The sequence below is a fragment of the Lissotriton vulgaris genome, unplaced genomic scaffold (genome assembly GCF_964263255.1).
Source record: "Lissotriton vulgaris unplaced genomic scaffold, aLisVul1.2 SCAFFOLD_3513, whole genome shotgun sequence".
Classification (NCBI taxonomy): Eukaryota; Metazoa; Chordata; class Amphibia; order Caudata; family Salamandridae; genus Lissotriton; species Lissotriton vulgaris.
The window spans coordinates 13,924-33,701 of record NW_028242537.1 but is presented as its reverse complement, the minus strand read 5'-3'; the positions used below and the strand labels follow the sequence as shown (position 1 = coordinate 33,701).

The following is a 19,778-nucleotide window of genomic DNA, read 5'->3' as shown; positions in this document are numbered from 1 at the left end:
AACATGTCAGGGACCACTATTGGGCCTTGTTTAATCCCCCCCTTAGTACTTCCACGGGGCTCTTACATCCACTTTCTGGCTTCTGATTAGGGAGGTGGTTGGTTGTAAGTTGTGCTCCACATTCCTCGATTAGCTCGTCAATACGGTCCATAACACAGTTCCCCCCTGCATGCATTGCTACTTTCTTAGACTTTTTTGACTTCTTCCCCTTTGTCAGTACAGTTGGGCCCTCACCCCCTCCTTCCATACATTTTCTCTTCCCCATTACTTAGGTTCTCGTGCTATTAAGGCACTCTTACAATGTCAACAGTACCTTCTTGAGGCGATAACAATTCGGGTGGCCCAGCCCAGCCTCCTCCGGCCCCCGACGGCCACAGACGCTCGCCCTTTGCCCGGGCTTAGCCCGGCGCCCGCCCGCACGCATCCTGCGCAGCGGGACGGACCAGACGCTTATGTCCTTCCGATGGCTAGGGGGAGGGGCAAGCTGTCCTCCGGTGTGCCCACTGCCTTCTGGGCCTCGCAGATCCCAGCTGGAGCCTTCTGCAGTCGCGAGCGTCTCCCGCGGTGCAGGAGACGCAAGAGGTCTATGTAGCTCCTGGTGGCTACTATGGTCTATGTAGCCCCCCAGTGGCTAGGGGGAGGGGCAAGCTGTCCTCCGGTGTGCCCACTGCCTTCTGGGCCTCACAGTTCCCAGTTGGAGCCTTCTGCAGTCGCGAGCGTCTCCCACAGTGCGGGAGACGTGAGAGGTCTATGTAGCCCCCCGGTGGCTCTATGGTCTATGTAGCCCCCCGGTGGCTAGGGGGAGCGGCAAGCTGTCCTCCGGTGTGCCCACTGCCTTCTGGGCCTCACAGTTCCCAGCTGGAGCCTTCTGCAGTCGCGAGCGTGTGACTAAAGCAAGATCGGACTAGCCGAGAGACTTGGGTAGGCCCATGGAAGATAAGGTATGGCAGTCCTGCTGCGCTAGAACTAAGGAGGGATCTGTAAATGGGGACACCAGTTGATACACTTTAAGTACAAGAACCGTGTGTATTATACGCTGGAAAGATTGTACCGATATGGCCGACAGGAATCTGCAAACTGCCTGCGATGCAGTGAGCAGGAAGAAGGGTTTATACATGCTGCTTGGTACTGTCCAGCGATACTTCAATTCTGGGAGGGAGTTTTCGCACACAGCCGATGCACCCCACGAACGCACCAACGCCCCCCACCACCACCCTCCGCGCCTGGACACCGGTCAACACCGAAGACATTATCCGCACGATGAACTCCATCCACTCCGGATCATCTCCCGACCCCTGCCCTCACCACGTCTTCAACAAGGCCGACTCCATCATCGCACCCCATCTCCAGGACATCACCAATGCCTCCTTCAACACCGCCACCTTCCCAGAGAGCTGGAAGCACGCCGAACTCAGCGCCCTACTGAAGAAACCATCAGCGGACCCCACCGACCTCAAGAACTACCGCCCCATCTCGCTCCTGCCATTTCCTGCCAAAGTCATCGAGAAGACAGTCAACAGACAGCTGGCCGCCTTCCTTGAGAAGAATGGATTTTTCGACCACTCACAGTCCGGCTTCCGGGCCAACCACAGCACTGAGAACGCCCTCATCGCAGCCACCGACGACATCCAAGCCCTGCTCGACAACGGGGAAACGGCGGCCCTCATCCTCCTGGACCTCTCCGCGGCGTTCGACACGGTCTGCCACCGCACCCTAGTACAGCGCCTGCACAACATCGGAATCCAGGAGAAGGCACTGGAGTGGATCATCTCCTTCCTCGCTGGAAGAACCCAGAGAGTCCGCCTCCGCCCGTTCAGATCAGAGGCCACCGAAGTCATCTGCGGCATACCTCAAGGATCCTCACTCAGCCCCACGCTGTTCAACATCTACATGAGCCCCCTCGCGGCCATCGCACGCCAACACAACCTCAACATCATCTCCTACGCCGACGACACCCAGCTGATCCTCTCCCTCAGCAACGACTCAGCCACCGCCAGAGCCAACCTACACGAAGGGATGAAAGACGTAGCAGAGTGGATGACGAACAGCCACCTGAAACTGAACTCTGATAAGACGGAAGTCCTCATCCTGGGATCATCACCCTCCGCCTGGGACGACTCCTGGTGGCCCCCTGCCATCGGCAACGCACCCAAACCAACAGACCACGCACAAAACCTGGGATTCATCCTGGACTCCTCCCTCTCGATGACCTGACAAGTCAACGCCGTCTCCTCGTCATGCTTCAACATCCTACGCATGCTACAGAAGATCTTCCGGTGGATCCCCACTGAAACCAGGAAGACGGTCACCAGCCGACTGGACTACGGGAACACCCTTTATGCCGGAACCACAGCCAAACTCCAGAAAAGACTCCAGCGCATCCAGAACGCCTCAGCACGACTCATCATGGACATCCCCCGAAACAGCCATATCTCCGGACACCTGAGAGACCTGCACTGGCTCCCCGTCAGCAAAAGAATCACGTTCCGACTCCTCACCCACGCACACAAAGCCCTCCACAACCAAGGCCCCAGATACCTCAACGACCGCCTGACCTTCTACACTCCCACCCACCAGCTACGATCGACCACCCACGCCCTAGCCGCTGTTCCGCGCATCCGAAGAGCCACAAGGGGAGGAAGATCCTTCTCCTACCTGGCTGCTAAGACGTGGAACTCCCTCCCCATCCACCTCTGTCTGACACAAGACCACCTCTCCTTCAGGAAGCAACTCAAGACCTGGCTTTTCGAGCAGTAGAGGACCACCCAAGCGCCTTGAGGCCCTCCGGGTGAGTAGTGCGCTATATAAATGCTTTGATTGATTGATTGATAGATTGATCGAGTTTTCCAGGCATTGACGAACAGCCTCACTATACAGATGGAACCAATGCTAGCTTTATTGGGATACGATAAGGACATAGGTCAGGAAGCTAGTAGCTATTGGACTACTATTAGCTAAGCGCAGAGTAGCGATGCGCTGGGCAAGGGGCCCTGCCCCAAAATTGGGGGATCGGCACTCGGACATGGCATACTGTAATGAGTAGTTGGGCACTTCTAATGAGCTTCAGTCTGTGCAGAACCACCCTAGGCACTACTGGGCCCTTTATATGGCATACTTAGTGGACAAAGGCGAAAATGCCGAGGAGGAAAGGCAAGCAGAGGGGTGATGCTGGACACAGGATACTAAAAGAGGATTGCAGGCTGCAGCGCGGTGGGCTTTGGAATGGGGCTGCGGTAACACCAGACCCCTGCAAAGGATGAACGAATGTATGCAGTTGAAGAATGTACGGACGACAGGTCCTCTGGGGCAGATGTGTGGGGAGAGGTCTATCAAATGACTGTCAGCAGCAGAAAGGTGTACTGAAGAGCGCCACTTACCACTGAATGCTTTGTACTACTTTCTGTATCATACAAGAACTATGTTGTGCAGTGGGACTATGAGGTGGTCAAATGTACACGTGTGATCTTTAAAATGTTAATAAAAAAAAAATTAAAATAAAAAAACAGCAGAGAGGAGTTGGGCAAGAAAAGAAAGGAGAGTGTGAAAGATTTTTCTGGACTATACAGCTATTTCTGATATTTCAGGAATTGCCTTAAATAAATGGAAGATCCAAACTACCTGCTTGTGGAACGGTGGAGGATGAGTGGAGCCTGCAACCTGCAACCAATTCCCAATTGCATTTTTTATTTGGTGGACTGGTAATGGTGAGCCGCAGCACAGTGAACATGAAATGCAAAGTGAAAACTGCTACAGAAAGAAAGTGCTTGTAGCTACTAAACAAAAAGGTTTAGGCGATCCTCTAAACCAAAACGTTTGTTGATCCTCAGTTACAACTGACACACACACACTGTTGTTCTTGTGTCTTAGTAAGCATGTAAGGTAGCGCAGATGGCTATGGCATCCACTGCGGACATCTGCAGCACGCAGAGCACAGGCTTGAAGCCTTTTAAGATGCAACACGTCCTCGACCCTTCTTTTGTGAAGCCGTTCCCTCCCTATGACGGGGAATGCTATACAACATGTGGAGTGGGGTATTATGGACATAAGGTGTGGATATTATTAAAAGGGTTGATGCGTGTGTGTGTCTGTTTTTTATTTCCAAAACGCTTGCAGGTATAATCCTATGTGCTGTTCATCCCTCTAAAATCTAACTTTGCCTTTGCATTTAGGAAGCAAACTGTGTTGTTAAATGATTTTAGGCAGAATGAAGTCCTGCATGAACCAAGAAGAGGTAGACGAAGGGTTCCTGCTGCTCAGGCGTCGGCACTGCAGTGACTCGTAATAATGATCATTTTATCTGAGCATGGTCCTGAGAGATCGACTCTCCTTCTAAAGCATACAGCCCTCCATCAGCGCTAGCAGTGATGCCCAGCTCGGGTTTATGCATATTTGTGGAAAGACCAGGATGCCATGAGCTCAGGTGCAAGCAAAGAAAATCACCTATTTGATTGTTGTTGGGCTGCTAATATACAGTAATTTACAAGGTTCAACTGGCCCCTCACAGCCCCGTGCCCCGTGCCACTGCACCTGCTGCACCTGCTGCACCAATGGTAAAGCGCACAGAAGCATGAAGAGTCAGCAAGCACCAGAAGGAGTGTGTGATGAATGGACCAAGAACAGCAGGAGCATCTGATGTCCGCTGGTAAAACACGAACATGGACTTAAAACAAAATATTATCTCCAAGCCTAAGACTGAAAGAGATATCTGCAATCATGAGGAGCACAAATAAATGAATGCTTGCTGTGATTAATTTGTTTTAAAAAAAAACCTGTGCCAGTGCTCATGCCACCGCTTTTGCTGCACACGTGCAAAGCTGGCGCTGCACCATTAGTTTAGTGCCCTACTGGCTAGTTCTGCTGCTGGGGGAGTAAATCATTAGGGGCCCCTTGTACAAAGCATGTTTGCAGTCAGAAACGCCCAACCACAAAAATGCTTTTACAAATGTACCGAATACAAATTGTGATTCAGTAACACGCTACCTACTTGCAATTAGTGTTTGCGATTTGGTATTTAAAAGGGGCGTGTTTACGGCATTTCTTCCAACTACTGAATCTGAATGGGCTGTAGGAAAGTTTTGCGGCACAATTAAGGTCAAGTTTTACTGACTCCTTGAAGGAGGTGGTAACCCATTTGCAAATTGGTACGGGTCCTTTGAAGAATGGAAAACAAATATTTTTGAGAGCAGGCGGCTGTCCCACGGACCCCACTGTCTACTCTTAAAAAATTAAAATAAAAAGCTTATTTTTTTTCTTTTTAAATGCATTCCATTATCCTTTAAGGAAAACAGGGTACATTAAAAAATAATAAACAGACTGCTTTATTAAAAAACAATCATAGACATTGTGGTCTGCTGACCTCTGCAGGCTGCCATCTCTGTGATGGTTGTGATTCCTAATGGGTCTCAAATTGCAACTTACCACACTAAAATGCATGAGGTAAGTCTATTTCAATCTCGCTAGCAATCGCTAATGAAACTCAAAAGAGTTGCTTTCATACATTAGGAATTCCGATTTCCAAATTGCGACTCATAGAGAATTGCAAATAGGAAATCGGTATTCCTGATGCTAGTACATCCTGCCCTAAGTCTTGTTGTATTTTGCATTCTTCGAATTAGATAAGCAAAAAAGAACTGGGATGAAAAAAGAAATTTAAAAAGTCAGTCTGGACACAGTACTTACTCCTTACAAGAGGTAAATCAAGTTATACCTGGCGGCACTCATAGATAAGGGGCTGCTCAGTGGGTTAGCTGCTTTCCAGTTGGTTGCGGCAGCACTCTTCACTACCGAAGCCTGAGCGCTGCAGAGCTTACAGAGCGACACAAAAATAAAGCCCTAAAGGAGGGTATCTTAAATGCACAGAATGCGGACTCGAACCCATTGTAATGCAAGATACAGCAGCATTTATTGAGGAAAAGAGGTCTACATACATCTGCAATAAACACAGTTCAACTACTAACTCTTAAACATATGTGATAAAAGGTATGATGGGAAGGGAAAAGAACCCATGTTTCTTTCTGCAGCTCCAACGGTAATCACACACCACAAAGAACGAGCAGCACCTGGGCTGAAGATGGACGCAAGTCCGTTCCGAGAGGCGAGTAGGGGCTTTGGCATCTGTGAATAGGGGTCTGTGCTGAGAGCCCTAGCTGTGAGCTAAAAGTTGTTGTGACGTGTAAGTAGTAGTTTAGTGTGTGTTTTGTAAGACGGTGTGATAGCGTTGCGGCTGTGCCCTCATGTAACGGCGTGAGCGAGGTGGTAAATGAATCCTATATTCGGTTGGTACAATAGAATCAACTCGCAGTGAGAAAGACTCAGAACATTTATAAAGAAATAACACAACGATGTGATTGGTTACCGATCATATCTCCTTACATTCTTGTATGGCTGCTCGCAATCACGCTTCACAGGTGACCAGAGCTGCAATTACGGAGCCCAGGTCTAGGCCAGGAAATGACTCATCTTAATGATGCTGCCTCACTGGGGGCACAAATGACTTGGCATGCTTGCGGCAGGGTCAGAAATGACTTCTCTAAATAAGTTTAACACAGGCATACAATTATGCACGGAGTGCTTGCCTTTTGAACACTTTTAGAAGGGACTTAAACATCAGTATGCCGTACATCGTGCCCTTAAATCCCGAACAATGCTAATTAGTGCATGGACTTTTAAAATAAATTAATCTGCAAGGCACGGATCACGCCCAGAGAGCCACAGCTGCCTGTAAAGCCCTGCAGCCTCTCTCAGACACTAATGCAGCCAACAGCATGCGAAGAAGAAACATGCTGCGTAACTTGTGACCCTCGGCAATCCATACACTGCAGTTTAAGAGGCACACTGCAAAGTTCTCCCTTCTTCCACGGTGGTATGTTGCTATGCCCAAGATCTGCTCTCTGTGCTCCTTCACGCAAGAGATCTTTTTTTCCACGCTGCTCGCTTTTTAAAAGCAAGAGCTGCAAATGGTGCCTCAGTGATGTGTGAAGTGTATGTGCTTCGCAACGGAGTTTGCGCACCCAGGGTTATTACACTAAATGCACGCTCCCTACAGGGAAAACTGCCCATTAGGAATTTATGACTATAAGGCCTCGCTAAGTTACAACATTCCAGTAAAACTTACTTTGGGGTAAGCAGGACATAAGATTGTTACAATGAAAATGGATCTAGTTTGTATTTATTGGTGTTGTAGAAACGGTCATTTTGAGTGAAGTTCCTGGCATAAACTGTGCAGTGATAGGGTTCAGTTTAGTGTGTATTATTTAGTGCTGTTGCATATGTGCCTTACCAGTAAAGCTCTTCTCACACACAGTGCAGCGCTAAGGCCTCTTTCCTGTGTGTGCACTTTGATGCCGTACATGGCCTTTCTTTCTGAGAAAACAGCTTGGAAGACACTTTGCAGTGATAAGGTTTCTCTCCAGTGTGTTTGGTGTTACGAGACTTGACTTTTGATTTAAGCTCTTCTCGCACACAGTGCAGTGAAAAGGCTTCTCTCATGTGTGTACGCTTTGATGCCGTACAAGGGATCCCTTATCAGCAAAGCACTTGGAACACACTGTGCAGTAATAAGGCCGCTCTCCGGTGTGTACGCTTTGATGCCGTACAAGGCCTCCCTTATAAGCAAAGCCCTTGGCACACACAGTACAGTGATGAGGCCTCTCTCCTGTGTGTACAATTTGATGCCGTACAAGGGTCGGCTTATCAGCAAAGCGCTTGGAACACACAGTGCAGTGATAAAGCTTCTCTCCTGTGTGTGTTCTTTGATGCAGTACAAGGTTTGTCTTCTGAGAAAAGGATTTGGAACACACAGTGCAATGATGAGGCCTCTCTCCTGTGTGAGTTCTTTGATGCCGTACAAGGGTCGACTTATGAGAAAAGCGCTTTGAACACACAGTGCAGTGATAAAGTCTCTCTCCGGTGTGTATTAGTTGGTGCTTTAGTAGATTTGTCTTTTGACTGAAGCTCTTCTCACACATGGTGCAGTGATAAGGCTTTTCTCCTGTGTGTACACTTTGATGCCGTACAAGGCTGTTCTTATGAGCAAAGTGCTTGGAACACACTGTGCAGTGATAAGGCCTCTCTCCAGTGTGTGTTCTTTGATGCTGTAAAAAATTTCCCTTTAGAGTGAAACACTTTTTACACTTTTCGCAGGGATATGGCCTGAGGCTGGTGTGTCCTTTTTTGTGCCTCACAAGAAGTGTCTCATTGATAAATCCTTTCTCACATACATTACAAGCAAAGCGTCTCTCCCTCATGTGCATTCTGCGCCGTTTCTTTAAGTAGATATTTTGATTAAAATTCATCTTGCCTCCGGAACCTTTATGGCTTTCTTTCCCATTCATACTTTCTAGATGTGATTGTTGTTCTGCAAAATATAAAAAACATTGAAAATTACATGAAGAAAATATTTCTTGAAAAAGCTGCATTGATACAATATGGAGAAGTGAACAGTTACAATTAAGGGAAAAAAATGTATGTTCTAGGAAAAAGAGTCACACTTCCCTTTGAGACACAAATGGTGGCTAGTCCTCATACATAAAGTGCGTTGACCGAGTCCTGCAGCAGGAGCATGCTGGGAAATCAAGTGATTCACAAGGACCACTGTTCGACACAGGCTTTCTGGTTGGCAAGGGTAAGCACCTAAGCCAGGCAGAATCCACCACTCTAGTCAGGGTAAGCCAGATACACACTGGTAGTTTGGCGCAGAGCAGTCAGGCTAGTTTAAAGATGCAATGTGCAGAGCATTTGTGCAACACACTAGAGCAGCAACACAGTGAGTAAACCACAAAAGGGAATCCACGCAGGATTATGTAAAAATAAATTCTATATTGTAAATCAAACAAGACAAAAATGACTTAAATCACACCGTTCGTGCAAATAATGCAGGTTTGACAGAGAAAAACACAAATTACTATGAAAACATAGGTCACAGCGCACTTGCGCTCCTATTACACTTCATACGGTAACTGTAGTGAACGTGGTTGACGCGATTGCATTTAGAAACCAAACGTACGGCGCAGGAGCACCTACTAAACACTAAACAGTAATTGACCTTGAGTCTTCCAGCAGTTCTCCTCTATGAACAGCCCTGCACCATTCTTGCGGTCATCTCCAGAGCAGAGACAATGCTGAACAAGAAATGTCCCTCACGCTCTTGCGAATTAGGAGCCCACCGAGGCCGCTTGAATCGCGTCTCTTTGCCCAAGGGAAACCAAGCCACCCGTGAAGGAGAGTAGGGCGGCTTTACCACTCTTCTGGACCCAACCCGCCTCACAGTACCTTTGTGGGTGCAGGGTCACTGTCCTCAGGGCATCTGTAACTTGCTAACAATGTTGTCATTATTTTGACAGGACAAGGGAAACCCAAAAGGAATAACACTAGGGTCCTTGGGCAGTAATCTATTGTACAGAACAGGGAACCCTAGTCATTAAGGATCACACGAATAATAGACATATACTCAATAGTATATATGACCTCTGTCCAGCCGGACAGGTATTTATTTTTCAATTTTTTGTGTTTAGTTTATATATATAACATTTATACAAAAGTGGGCACAGCCTGTGACCCACAGGGGACAAGACAAAACAAGTGACAAAGAGATTATGTAAAAGCGCACAAAAGCGGTCTGTACTATTGTTCAGTTTTACAGACTAGGATTCATTCATAGCAACCCATTGTTTTACACAATTCGTGAGTTCAAACAAACATATGGTGCAGTAAGGTCGACGACGTTTCGATGCAGCTAGGAAATACATGCATCATCCTCAGGACAAAAACCAATGTGTCATGTTTGTCTTGAGAGTTTTTCAACAGTTACAATGCCTCTATGGCAATTTACATAATGTTAAATACACGTTTAAAAGGAAGAAAAGGAAAAATGGGAGAAAAAAACATGAACAGAAGAATATTAATTAGAAATGACTAGGCAAGAATGCATTTTAATTTCCAGTTTACACAACCAACCAGTGGGTTTCTTAGTGCTGTTGTGAAGTTTACAGTGACCTAGTGAGGACTAACGACTGTTTGAAGATGAGCTTTGTGAATTCTGGCACATGCTTGTGACCATACAACAGGGAGAAAGTGGCGGTTTTCAGTGTATTCGATATTTCTTAAAAAAGGCGGCGTAGTGAGAAGGACATGTGCTATAAAAATTACGGCGCAGTGTTTTTGGTGGACACACTAGACTGTGTTTGGAGCTAGTGAAGGGAGGTGGAAGTACCCATTTGCAAGGCACGTAGTGTGAGATTTAAAAGAAAGACGGCGCATTAAACTTTCAGTTACCTCATGTAGGCTTAATTAGATTCCTTTGATATATTTGGACTATCAACATGGATATGCATCTGTTGAGAACCGAAATCTAACCATTAGGTTTACTCCGCATTTATAAGAGTGCATGTAGTGCTCGTGGATACAGAACTATATACTCACAATAGCTTCGCCGGTGAAAGGAATTATTCGGGGAACTGGGGGAGAGAGATAGGATAATCAACCGGGGAATATACGGGAAGAGTAAGAGTGCTGGATGCCATGGCAGGACTTACTTAAAGTGGTGGCTCGAGGCTCGTTCTTGCGGCGGTCCAATTCTCCATCTTGGGAATTCTGGGGAGGCAATGGGCATATATGAACTGGGCGTTATGAGCTAGACTATGCTGGGAGAAGGGGTGGCCAGGGGCAGTACTTACATGTTAGTCTTGCCTGATAGCAGGACGGTGGGGTTCTGGCGGTGATCGCTGCCGGGCAGTGGGAGGGACCTAGTATTTATAGTCGAAGTAGGACTTGACGCGGAAGTTCAGTGACTGAGGCGGCCATCTTAGAGTGGTAATTGTGAATCTCCCCAGGTGAAGTAAAGTGCTCGGTGAAGGTTTTGTGACATGTCGTAATATACATTCGTTTAAAAAAACATGATTACACTATGTAGCAGTTTAGTTGAGCCGATAGAGAGGAACTTTTTCAATAGCAGAGAGGTCCAATCCTCAACTCTGTTGAGCCCCTTTCGTATACTATCTGTTCTCAGGATCCAGTGCAGCTCTTCCTTGTTCAAAATTTGCGAAATGTCTGCTCCTCTTGGGGGAGCTTTGACCTGTGTGATCACAGTCCAGGTAAAGTCATTCTCCGTGTGCCCCTTTTCAATGAAATGTTCTACCAGGGGTGCATTTGCAGTTTGACACCGGATTCGGCTTCTGTGTTGTCCCATCCGCAGCTTGATCTTCTGGCTGGTCTGTCCTATATATATCATCATACATGGACATAAAATTGCGTACACTACATTGTGTGAATTACAGTTTGTAAAATGATGTCCCTCATATTTGATTGTACCATAGGAGAATGTTTTGCCTTCTATAGTTGAATTGCAGGAGACACATTGACCACATTTGGCATGACCTTTCAGGGTAGGCAGGTTCCACATATCATTTAGAGTACTTCTTGTGTCAGATTGGGAAAGTGAGGCACAGACCAGGTGATTTTTTATATTTTTAGCTCTTTTAAAAGCAAACATTGGTCGTTCCTAGTTAAGAATACCGGCATTTAGAACTGGCCAATGTTTTAGAACACTTTTCTTAATAGCATTGGATGCGGGAGAAAATGTGGTCACACAAGTGATTCTTTCCTGGTTACTCTTAATGAGGGGTTCTAGTAGTGTCTCCATAGGACAGTACCATGCTCTTTTTTGTGAACAACGTACCAATTTACATGGGTAGCCTCGATGTCTCAGTTTGTGGCTCAGTGTGCTCCTGGCTGCAACCTGGTATCGTAGCGCCGCTCTGCTAAAGGATCTCTGCCATAACTGCAATTGTCTTCGCCTGCTGTGTGCTAGCGCTTTGCCTTATTAGCGCTATAGATATTGATTTTGGCTGTGTATCGTATTGATTTTGGCTGGGTATCGTAGCGCCGCTCTGCTGAAGGATCTCTGTCATAAATTGTCTTCGCCTGCTGTGTGCTAGCGCTTTGCCTTATTAGCGCTATAGATATTGATTTTGGCTGTGTATTTACTTTGTCTGCGCACCTGCCAATAGCGCTCCGCTCTGCTCCTCCCCCCGCCTCCATTTTGTTTATTTGTTGTCCTCCTCGTGTGCCCGACCCGCCTCCCAGCTGAGACGCCCTCCCACTAACTAAATACAGCGCTGCTCGGCTGTAAACGCTGTGACTCGCTCCTCCTCACGGACAGAGTGGTCGCTCCGTGTGCTCCTGGCTGCAACCTGGTATCGTAGCGCCGCTCTGCTAAAGGATCTCTGCCATAACTGCAATTGTCTTCGCCTGCTGTGTGCTAGCGCTTTGCCTTATTAGCGCTATAGATATTGATTTTGGCTGTGTATCGTATTGATTTTGGCTGGGTATCGCAGCGCCGCTCTGCTGAAGGATCTCTGTCATAAATTGTCTTTGCCTGCTGTGTGCTAGCGCTTTGCCTTATTAGCGCTATAGATATTGATTTTGGCTGTGTATTTACTTTGTGTGCGCGCCTGCCAATAGCGCTCCGCTCTGCTCCTCCCCCCGCCTCCATTTTGTTTATTTGTTGTCCTCCTCGTGTGCCCGACCCGCCTCCCAGCTGAGACGCCCTCGCCCCTCCCCCTCCACTATCCATATATGACAGGAGTTCCCGCGCGCAGCGTTTACGCGCAGCGTTCGCGCCCAATCCGCGCCGAAGGTGCGCCAAAGGTAAGCCCGTCTACGCCCGTCCGCGCCTGGACCGCGCCCAGCGCCAGACCCCCTGCCCCTCGCGCCGCCCATCCCCCCCGCATTACCTATGACGCCGCCACCCTCCTAGCCCTTAACCCCGGTCGCGCCCCCACCTGCGTCCAAGCCGCTCCCGGACACACCCATGGACCTTTCTCATGCTACTCCTGCAAATACTTCTGCACCGTCAACCACTCCGCTACGATCACACCTCAGATTCCCGACACCAACCACCTACAATGCATCTTGCTCAACACCCGATCGGTCCACAGGCACGCCATTGACCTATGGAATCTACTAGACACCATCTCTCCGGACGTGGCCTTCCTTACAGAAACTTGGATGAACGCCTCCTCCGCCCCAGACATCACCATTGCCATCCCTGAAGATTATAAGATCATTCGTAAGGACCGCACCGGCCACATGATTTGATTTGATTTTTCAATTTGTATAGCGCGCGAATGCCAAAAGGCGTCTTGGCGCTGAGATTCCCACTGACTCCTAAGTATGTAGTTAGGGCTGTTTAGCGAAAAGCCATGTTTTGACTCCCTTTCTGAAGGTTTTCAGGGATGGGCTGTTTTTCAATTCCAGCGGTAATTGGTTCCACATTTTTGCCGTCTGCACTAGGAAGCTTCTGCCTCCCCAGTTTGTTCTTCTGTATCTAGGTACTTTTATGAGTTTCCTTTGTCCGGATCTCAGAAGTCTATTTGGCTCATACAGTTGTAGGTGTGTTTTTAGAAATTTTGATCCCGTTCCATTTGTTGCTTTGTATGCCAAGCATAATGACTTAAATTCTATCCTACTTGCAATTGGGAGCCAATGCAAACTCTTAAGTTTGTGGCTTACTCTTTCGAACTTTGGAATTTCCAATATCAGCCTCGCTGCTGCATTCTGCAGGCGTTGTAATTTAACACACAGGAGGAGGAATCGCTATCGTCCATAAGAAGTCAATCCGCATCTCAACCAGCTTTGACGCCAATTTCACCAACTCTGAACACCTTCACTTCCAGATCCACATCGACCCCAAGACCACACTCAGAGGCACCCTCCTCTACAGACCACCAGGACCCCGCGCAAAATTCAGTGAAGACATCACGGACTTCATCACTCCTCACGCGCTCCCCTCCAAAGACTACATCCTTCTGGGAGACCTCAATTTTCACCTTGAAAAGATCAACAAGCGCAACACCACCACCCTCTTGGACAATCTCGCCAACCTCGGACTTAAACAACTGGTCACATCCCCCACCCACATCGCAGGTCACACACTCGACCCCATCTTCACCTCCAGCAATCATGTCTCCTTCAGCCACACTACGGAGCTCCTCTGGACTGACCACAGCTGCATTCACTTCACCTACAACAAACCAAAACCCACCAACCACCTCCAAGCAACTCTGCAAAGAAACTGGAACAAAATCACCACGGACCAGATCTCCGCATCGCTCCTTCTAAACACCCCAGCCCACTCTTCTAACGCAAACGAAGCCGCCGCCAACCTCACCCTATGGTTATCCAACACCGCCGACACCTTAGCACCACTGAAGAAACGTCAAAACAAACCTGCCAGCAAAAAAGCCTCATGGTTTAACGATGATCTTAAGAAGTCCAAGAAACTCTGCCGCTCCCTCGAAAAGGCCTGGAAAAAAGACCCAACTACTAGCACCAAGGACGCCTTCAAAAACGCCACCCGCACTCACCACCAACTAATCCGAAAGGCCAAGAAAACAGCATTCAAGGTTCGACTTGACAACAACGCCCACAACAGCAAGGAACTTTTCAACATCGTCAAGGAATTTCCCAATCCCTCGGTTAACTCCAACGACATCAACCCTCTCAAGCCCTCTGCGACTCCCTAGCCTCATTCTTCCACAACAAGATTGCAGACATCCACAACAGCTTCGACAACCAACCCGGAAACCAACCCACCCTACCTTTTGCTGAACATTCTCCCCCCCGTGAACACCCTTAACGACTGGAACCCAATCTCCACTGAGGACACAATCCGCCTGATGAATTCCATCCACTCAGGATCCCCCACAGACCCATGTCCTCACCACATCTTCAACAAAGCAGACTCCGTCATAGCACCGCACCTCCGAGACGTCATCAACAGCTCCCTCAACTCCGCCACCTTCCCGGAAGACTGGAAACACGCTGAACTCACCGCCCTTCTGAAGAAACCCACAGCGGACCCCACCGAACTCAAAAATTACCGCCCCATCTCGCTCCTTCCATTCCCGGCCAAAGTCATCGAGAAAGCTGTCAACAACCAACTCGCCGCCTTCCTCGAAGCCAACAAATCCCTCGACTCCTCACAATCTGGCTTCCGAGCAAAACACAGCACTGAGATCGCCCTCATCGCAGCAACAGACGACATTCGAACTCTACTGGACAATGGAGACATCCTCCTCGACCTCTCTGCAGCATTTGACACAGTCTGCCACAGCACCCTTTTACAACGCCTCAATAACATCGGAATCCAAGGAAAAGCACTTGAATGGATCACCTCGTTCCTCACCGGAAGAACTCAGAAAGTCCGCCTCCCACCATTCAAGTCCGAGGCCACTGAAGTCATCTGTGGCGTACCACAGGGATCCTCGCTCAGCCCCACCCTCTTCAACGTATACATGAGCCCCCTCGCGACCATCGCCCGCCAACACAACCTCAACATCATCTCTTACGCGGATGACACTCAACTGATCCTTTCTCTCACCAATGACCCCAGCACCGCCAAAACTAACCTACACGAAGGAATGAAAGAAGTTGCCGAATGGATGAAACAATGCCGTCTGAAACTGAAATCAGACAAAACAGAAGTCCTCATCTTAGGTACATCCCCCTCTGCATGGGACGACTCCTGGTGGCCGGAAGCCCTCGGAAAGGCACCCATCCCGACAGACCACGCACGGAACTTAGGCATCATACTGGACTCTTCACTCTCAATGAATAGATAAGTCAGCGCCGTATCCTCTTCCTGCTTCAACATTCTTCGCATGCTGAGAAAAACTTTTCGCTGGATCCCCACCGAAACAAGGAAAACAGTCACCCATGCTCTGGTCACGAGCCGACTGGACTACGGAAACACCCTCTACGCAGGCATTACCGCTAAACTCCAGAAGAAACTCCAACGAATCCAAAACGCCTCAGCCAGGATCATATTAGACATCCCACGCAACGAACACATCTCCGGTCACCTTAAAGACCTCCACTGGCTACCCGTCAATAAGAGGATCACTTTCCGACTGCTAACCCACGCACACAAATCACTCTACGACATCGGACCAGAATGCCTCAACTCACGACTGTCCTTCTACACCCCCTCCCGCCAACTACGTTCTTCCAGCCAAGCCCTCGCCACTGTACCTCGCATCAACAAGACCACCATGGGCGGCAGATCCTTCTCATACCTGGCTGCTAAAACATGGAACTCACTCCCCGCTTACCTTCGCCTTACCCAGAACCACCTAGCATTCAGAAAGCAACTTAAAACGTGGATATTTGACAAGTAATCTTCCTCCCCTCTCTAAGCGCCTTGGGACCCTCTGGGTATGTAGTGCGCTATATAAATTCTCTGACTTGACTTGACTTGTTTTTGCTTCTGCAAAATAGTCCTGTTTGTAGTAGCAATTCCTACGTATACGTAGGAACTGTGAATAGGGCAATGAATATTTGAGGGCACGGGGGTGGTGACTTGTGTAATTTAATAAGGTGTTTCTTTCTGTGGGTTTACGGTGGAGACTTGTTATTAGTCGTCCTTCAGAATGTTTTATTTCAATGTCCAGAAAAGGCAAGGATTCTTTGCTAGTGGTCATGGTGTATTTTAGCCCTCCACTGTTGTTGTTAAGCCAGTGTGTGAATTGGTTTAAAGGGGTCTCTGAGTCTGTCCAAATCATAAAGATGTCATCAATATACCTCTTCCACAGGGCAATGCCACTGTGGAAGGGGTTTGATGTATCCAGAATAGTATGATTCTCAATGTGGTCCATATACAAAATAGCCAAGTTGGGGGCAAAAATAGCCCCCATAGATGTTCCACGGACTTGCCCATAGAATTGTCCTTCAAAGAGAAAGAAATTTTTGGTTAGGCATATCTCCAAGAGCTGAAGAATGAATTTGGATGGGACATTGTGAGGTCTTGGGCGTGTGTCTAGAATAGTCTCGATCACGCGGAGGGATTCAAATTGAGGAATGTTAGTGTAAGGTGATTCCACATCCAGCGTACACATGGTGCTGGATGTGGGATCAAACGGGTGCTCCTCAATGAGGTTGATCATTGACATGGTGTCCCTGATATAGCATGTAGTCGTGGGGACAAAAGGCTTAATAAAATGATCAATGTAATGTCCTAGTGGTTTCAGGATCGAGCCACATCCAGAAACTATAGGCCGTCCTGGAGGTTGTTCCGAATTTTTGTGAATCTTTGGGAGGCAGTATATTACCGGAATTCTAGGGGCTATTGTATTGAGGAACTCAAATTCTTTTTTGGATAAGAAACCAGCTTCTAAGCCTTCATTGGTGACTTCAGATATCAGTTTCTGTATTTCAACAGTGGGGTTGCGTGGCAATTTGCAATAGTGTTCATTATTGCTAAGTTGGCGTAAAATTTCTTGTTTATATTGCTCAATTTCCTGAATTACAATGCCACCAGCCTTATCGGCCGGTTTTATGACTAATGTTTGGTTGTTCTTAAGAGTGGATATGGCATTCTTCTCTTGGATAGTAATGTTGTAGGGGATAAAAGATTTTTTGTTTTCTAATGTAGTCAGGTCATTAAGAACTAATTTCTCAAAAGTGAGAATTTCAGGTGGGACCATAGCGCTTGTAGGTGAAAACTTCGATGGTGGTTTAAATTGAGTATTGGTGAATTTCTGAGGGCAAGGGTTCAGTAGGAAGTAGCTGTGTAATCTTACTTTCCTGAAGAACCTTAAGAGTTCAGTCTGGGCGTCTAGAAAGTTGGGACGGACAGTTGGAACAAATGAGAGACCCTTACTCAATAGTGAAATTTCACTGCTGGATAAAGTATGTTTGGTCAGGTTGAAGATAGGAAGAATATTGGTATCTTCCTGCATGGTTGGGGCATCATCCTCATGTAGGTTGTTATCATTTACCATCGATGATGTTGGCGACGGGTGAAGCGCTCGCCTGGGGGGTTCGGCCATCTTTGCGGTTGTTTGCCTCTGCCCTTCCCTGGGGGTTCTGGTTGTCCTTGGCCTCTCGCTAAAAAATTTCTGTTAGAGGGACCTGGGCTTTCACTTTGGTCAGAGTTTCCAGAGGATTCTGCTGAGCTGTCTGAGAATCCCACAAAATTTGGCCGTCTGTTAAACCTGCCCCACGGTCTTTGGTTCTGGGGACCGTTATATGAGCGATTCGTGTAATAGTCCTTGGCAAGATAGGGATATGCCCTTTCTTGACTGAAACTTTTTATATCTTTTCTGACTTTATTGGTTTTTTTGTCGGTTTCGAATTTGTGAAAATCATCCACTGTTTGTTGGATTTGATCTAAAAGTTTTTTCGCCTCAGTATTTGTGTTATCATCATTTATTTGTTTTTCAAGGTCAGCGATTTCTATGGCCAGTTTTTTTAGTTCTTCTGTTGCGATATTAATCCCTAGCACTATCCAGTGCCGGGAGCATGTAGTACTAATATAACTAAATCCGTTGAGGTATTTCGGGTTGTCAGTGATGACACCGGGGATGTTCCGTACTTGAAGGCCAATAGGAATTATATTAGCCTTGAGGTAATCTGTGAGGAGTTTTATCATTAATGTAAGTCTGACTTCTTTTTTCTTTGCCTTTTCTAATTCGTCTTTAGAGGAAGGGCTAGGTGCGTTGGGGGTGTTACCTGAGTCAGAGAGGAGAGAGGGGCCTCCTAGAATTTTGTTAATGTAATCTAATTTGTAAAGTGGTGGGTGGGGGTCTGACATGCCTAGTCAAAAGGTCAGCAATTGAGCGATTTAGGATGAAAGAAAAGGTCAGTGAGGGGAGTGAAGGTTGAAACCCACTTTTAGAAAAAGGGGGAGGGATACCGATCCCTTGCAATCCAGCGATTGCGCTAAACTCTATTTTGACAGGACAAGGGAAACCCAAAAGGAATAACACTAGGGTCCTTGGGCAGTAATCTATTGTACAGAACAGGGAACCCTAGTCATTAAGGATCACACGAATAATAGACATAAACTCAATAGTATATATGACCTCTGTCCAGCCGGACAGGTATTTATTTTTCAATTTTTTGTGTTTAGTTTATACATATATATAACATTTATACAAAAGTGGGCACAGCCTGTGACCCACAGGGGACAAGACAAAACAAGTGACAAAGAGATTATGTAAAAGCGCACAAAAGCGGTCTGTACTATTGTTCAGTTTTACAGACTAGGATTCATTCATAGCAACCCATTGTTTTACACAATTCGTGAGTTCAAACAAACATATGGTGCAGTAAGGTCGACGACGTTTCGATGCAGCTAGGAAATACATGCATCATCATCAGGACAAAAACTAATGTGTCATGTTTGTCTTGAGAGTTTTTTACCAGTTACAATGCCTCTATGGCAATTTACATAATGTTAAATACACGGTTAAAAGGAAGAAAAGGAAAAATGGGAGAAAAAAACATGAACAGAGGAATATTCATTAGAAATGACTAGGCAAGAATGCATTTTATATTTCCAGTTTACACAACCAACCAGTGGGTTTCTTAGTGCTGTTGTGAAGTTTACAGTGACCTAGTGAGGACTAACGACTGTTTGAAGATGAGCTTTGTGAATTCTGGCACATGCTTGTGACCATACAACAGGGAGAAAGTGGCGGTTTTCAGTGTATTCGATATTTCTTAAAAAAGGCGGCGCAGTGAGAAGGACATGTGCTATAAAAATTACGGCGCAGTGTTTTTGGTGGACACACTAGACTGTGTTTGGAGCTAGTGAAGGGAGGTGGAAGTACCCATTTGCAAGGCACGTGGTGTGAGATTTAAAAGAAAGACGGCGCATTAAACTTTCAGTTACCTCATGTAGACTTAATTAGATTCCTTTGATATATTTGGACTATCAACATGGATATGCATCTGTTGAGAACTGAAATCTAACCATCAGGTTTACTCCGCGTTTATAA

General features: G+C 47.0%; 1 protein-coding gene across 1 annotated transcript; it reads right to left on the bottom strand.

Moving 5' to 3' along the window:
- Positions 1–5,992: 5,992 nt before the first annotated feature.
- LOC147668921 (uncharacterized) lies at positions 5,993–17,825 on the bottom strand. Its single transcript, XM_086948341.1, has 3 exons — positions 17,106–17,825; positions 10,533–10,590; positions 5,993–8,356 (listed from the first exon to the last, which is right to left on the bottom strand). The coding sequence occupies exons 1-3, from the start codon at positions 17,823–17,825 to the stop codon at positions 7,485–7,487; spliced, it is 1,650 nt and encodes a 549-aa protein (XP_086804467.1). The 3' UTR covers positions 5,993–7,484.
- Positions 17,826–19,778: the final 1,953 nt, after the last annotated feature.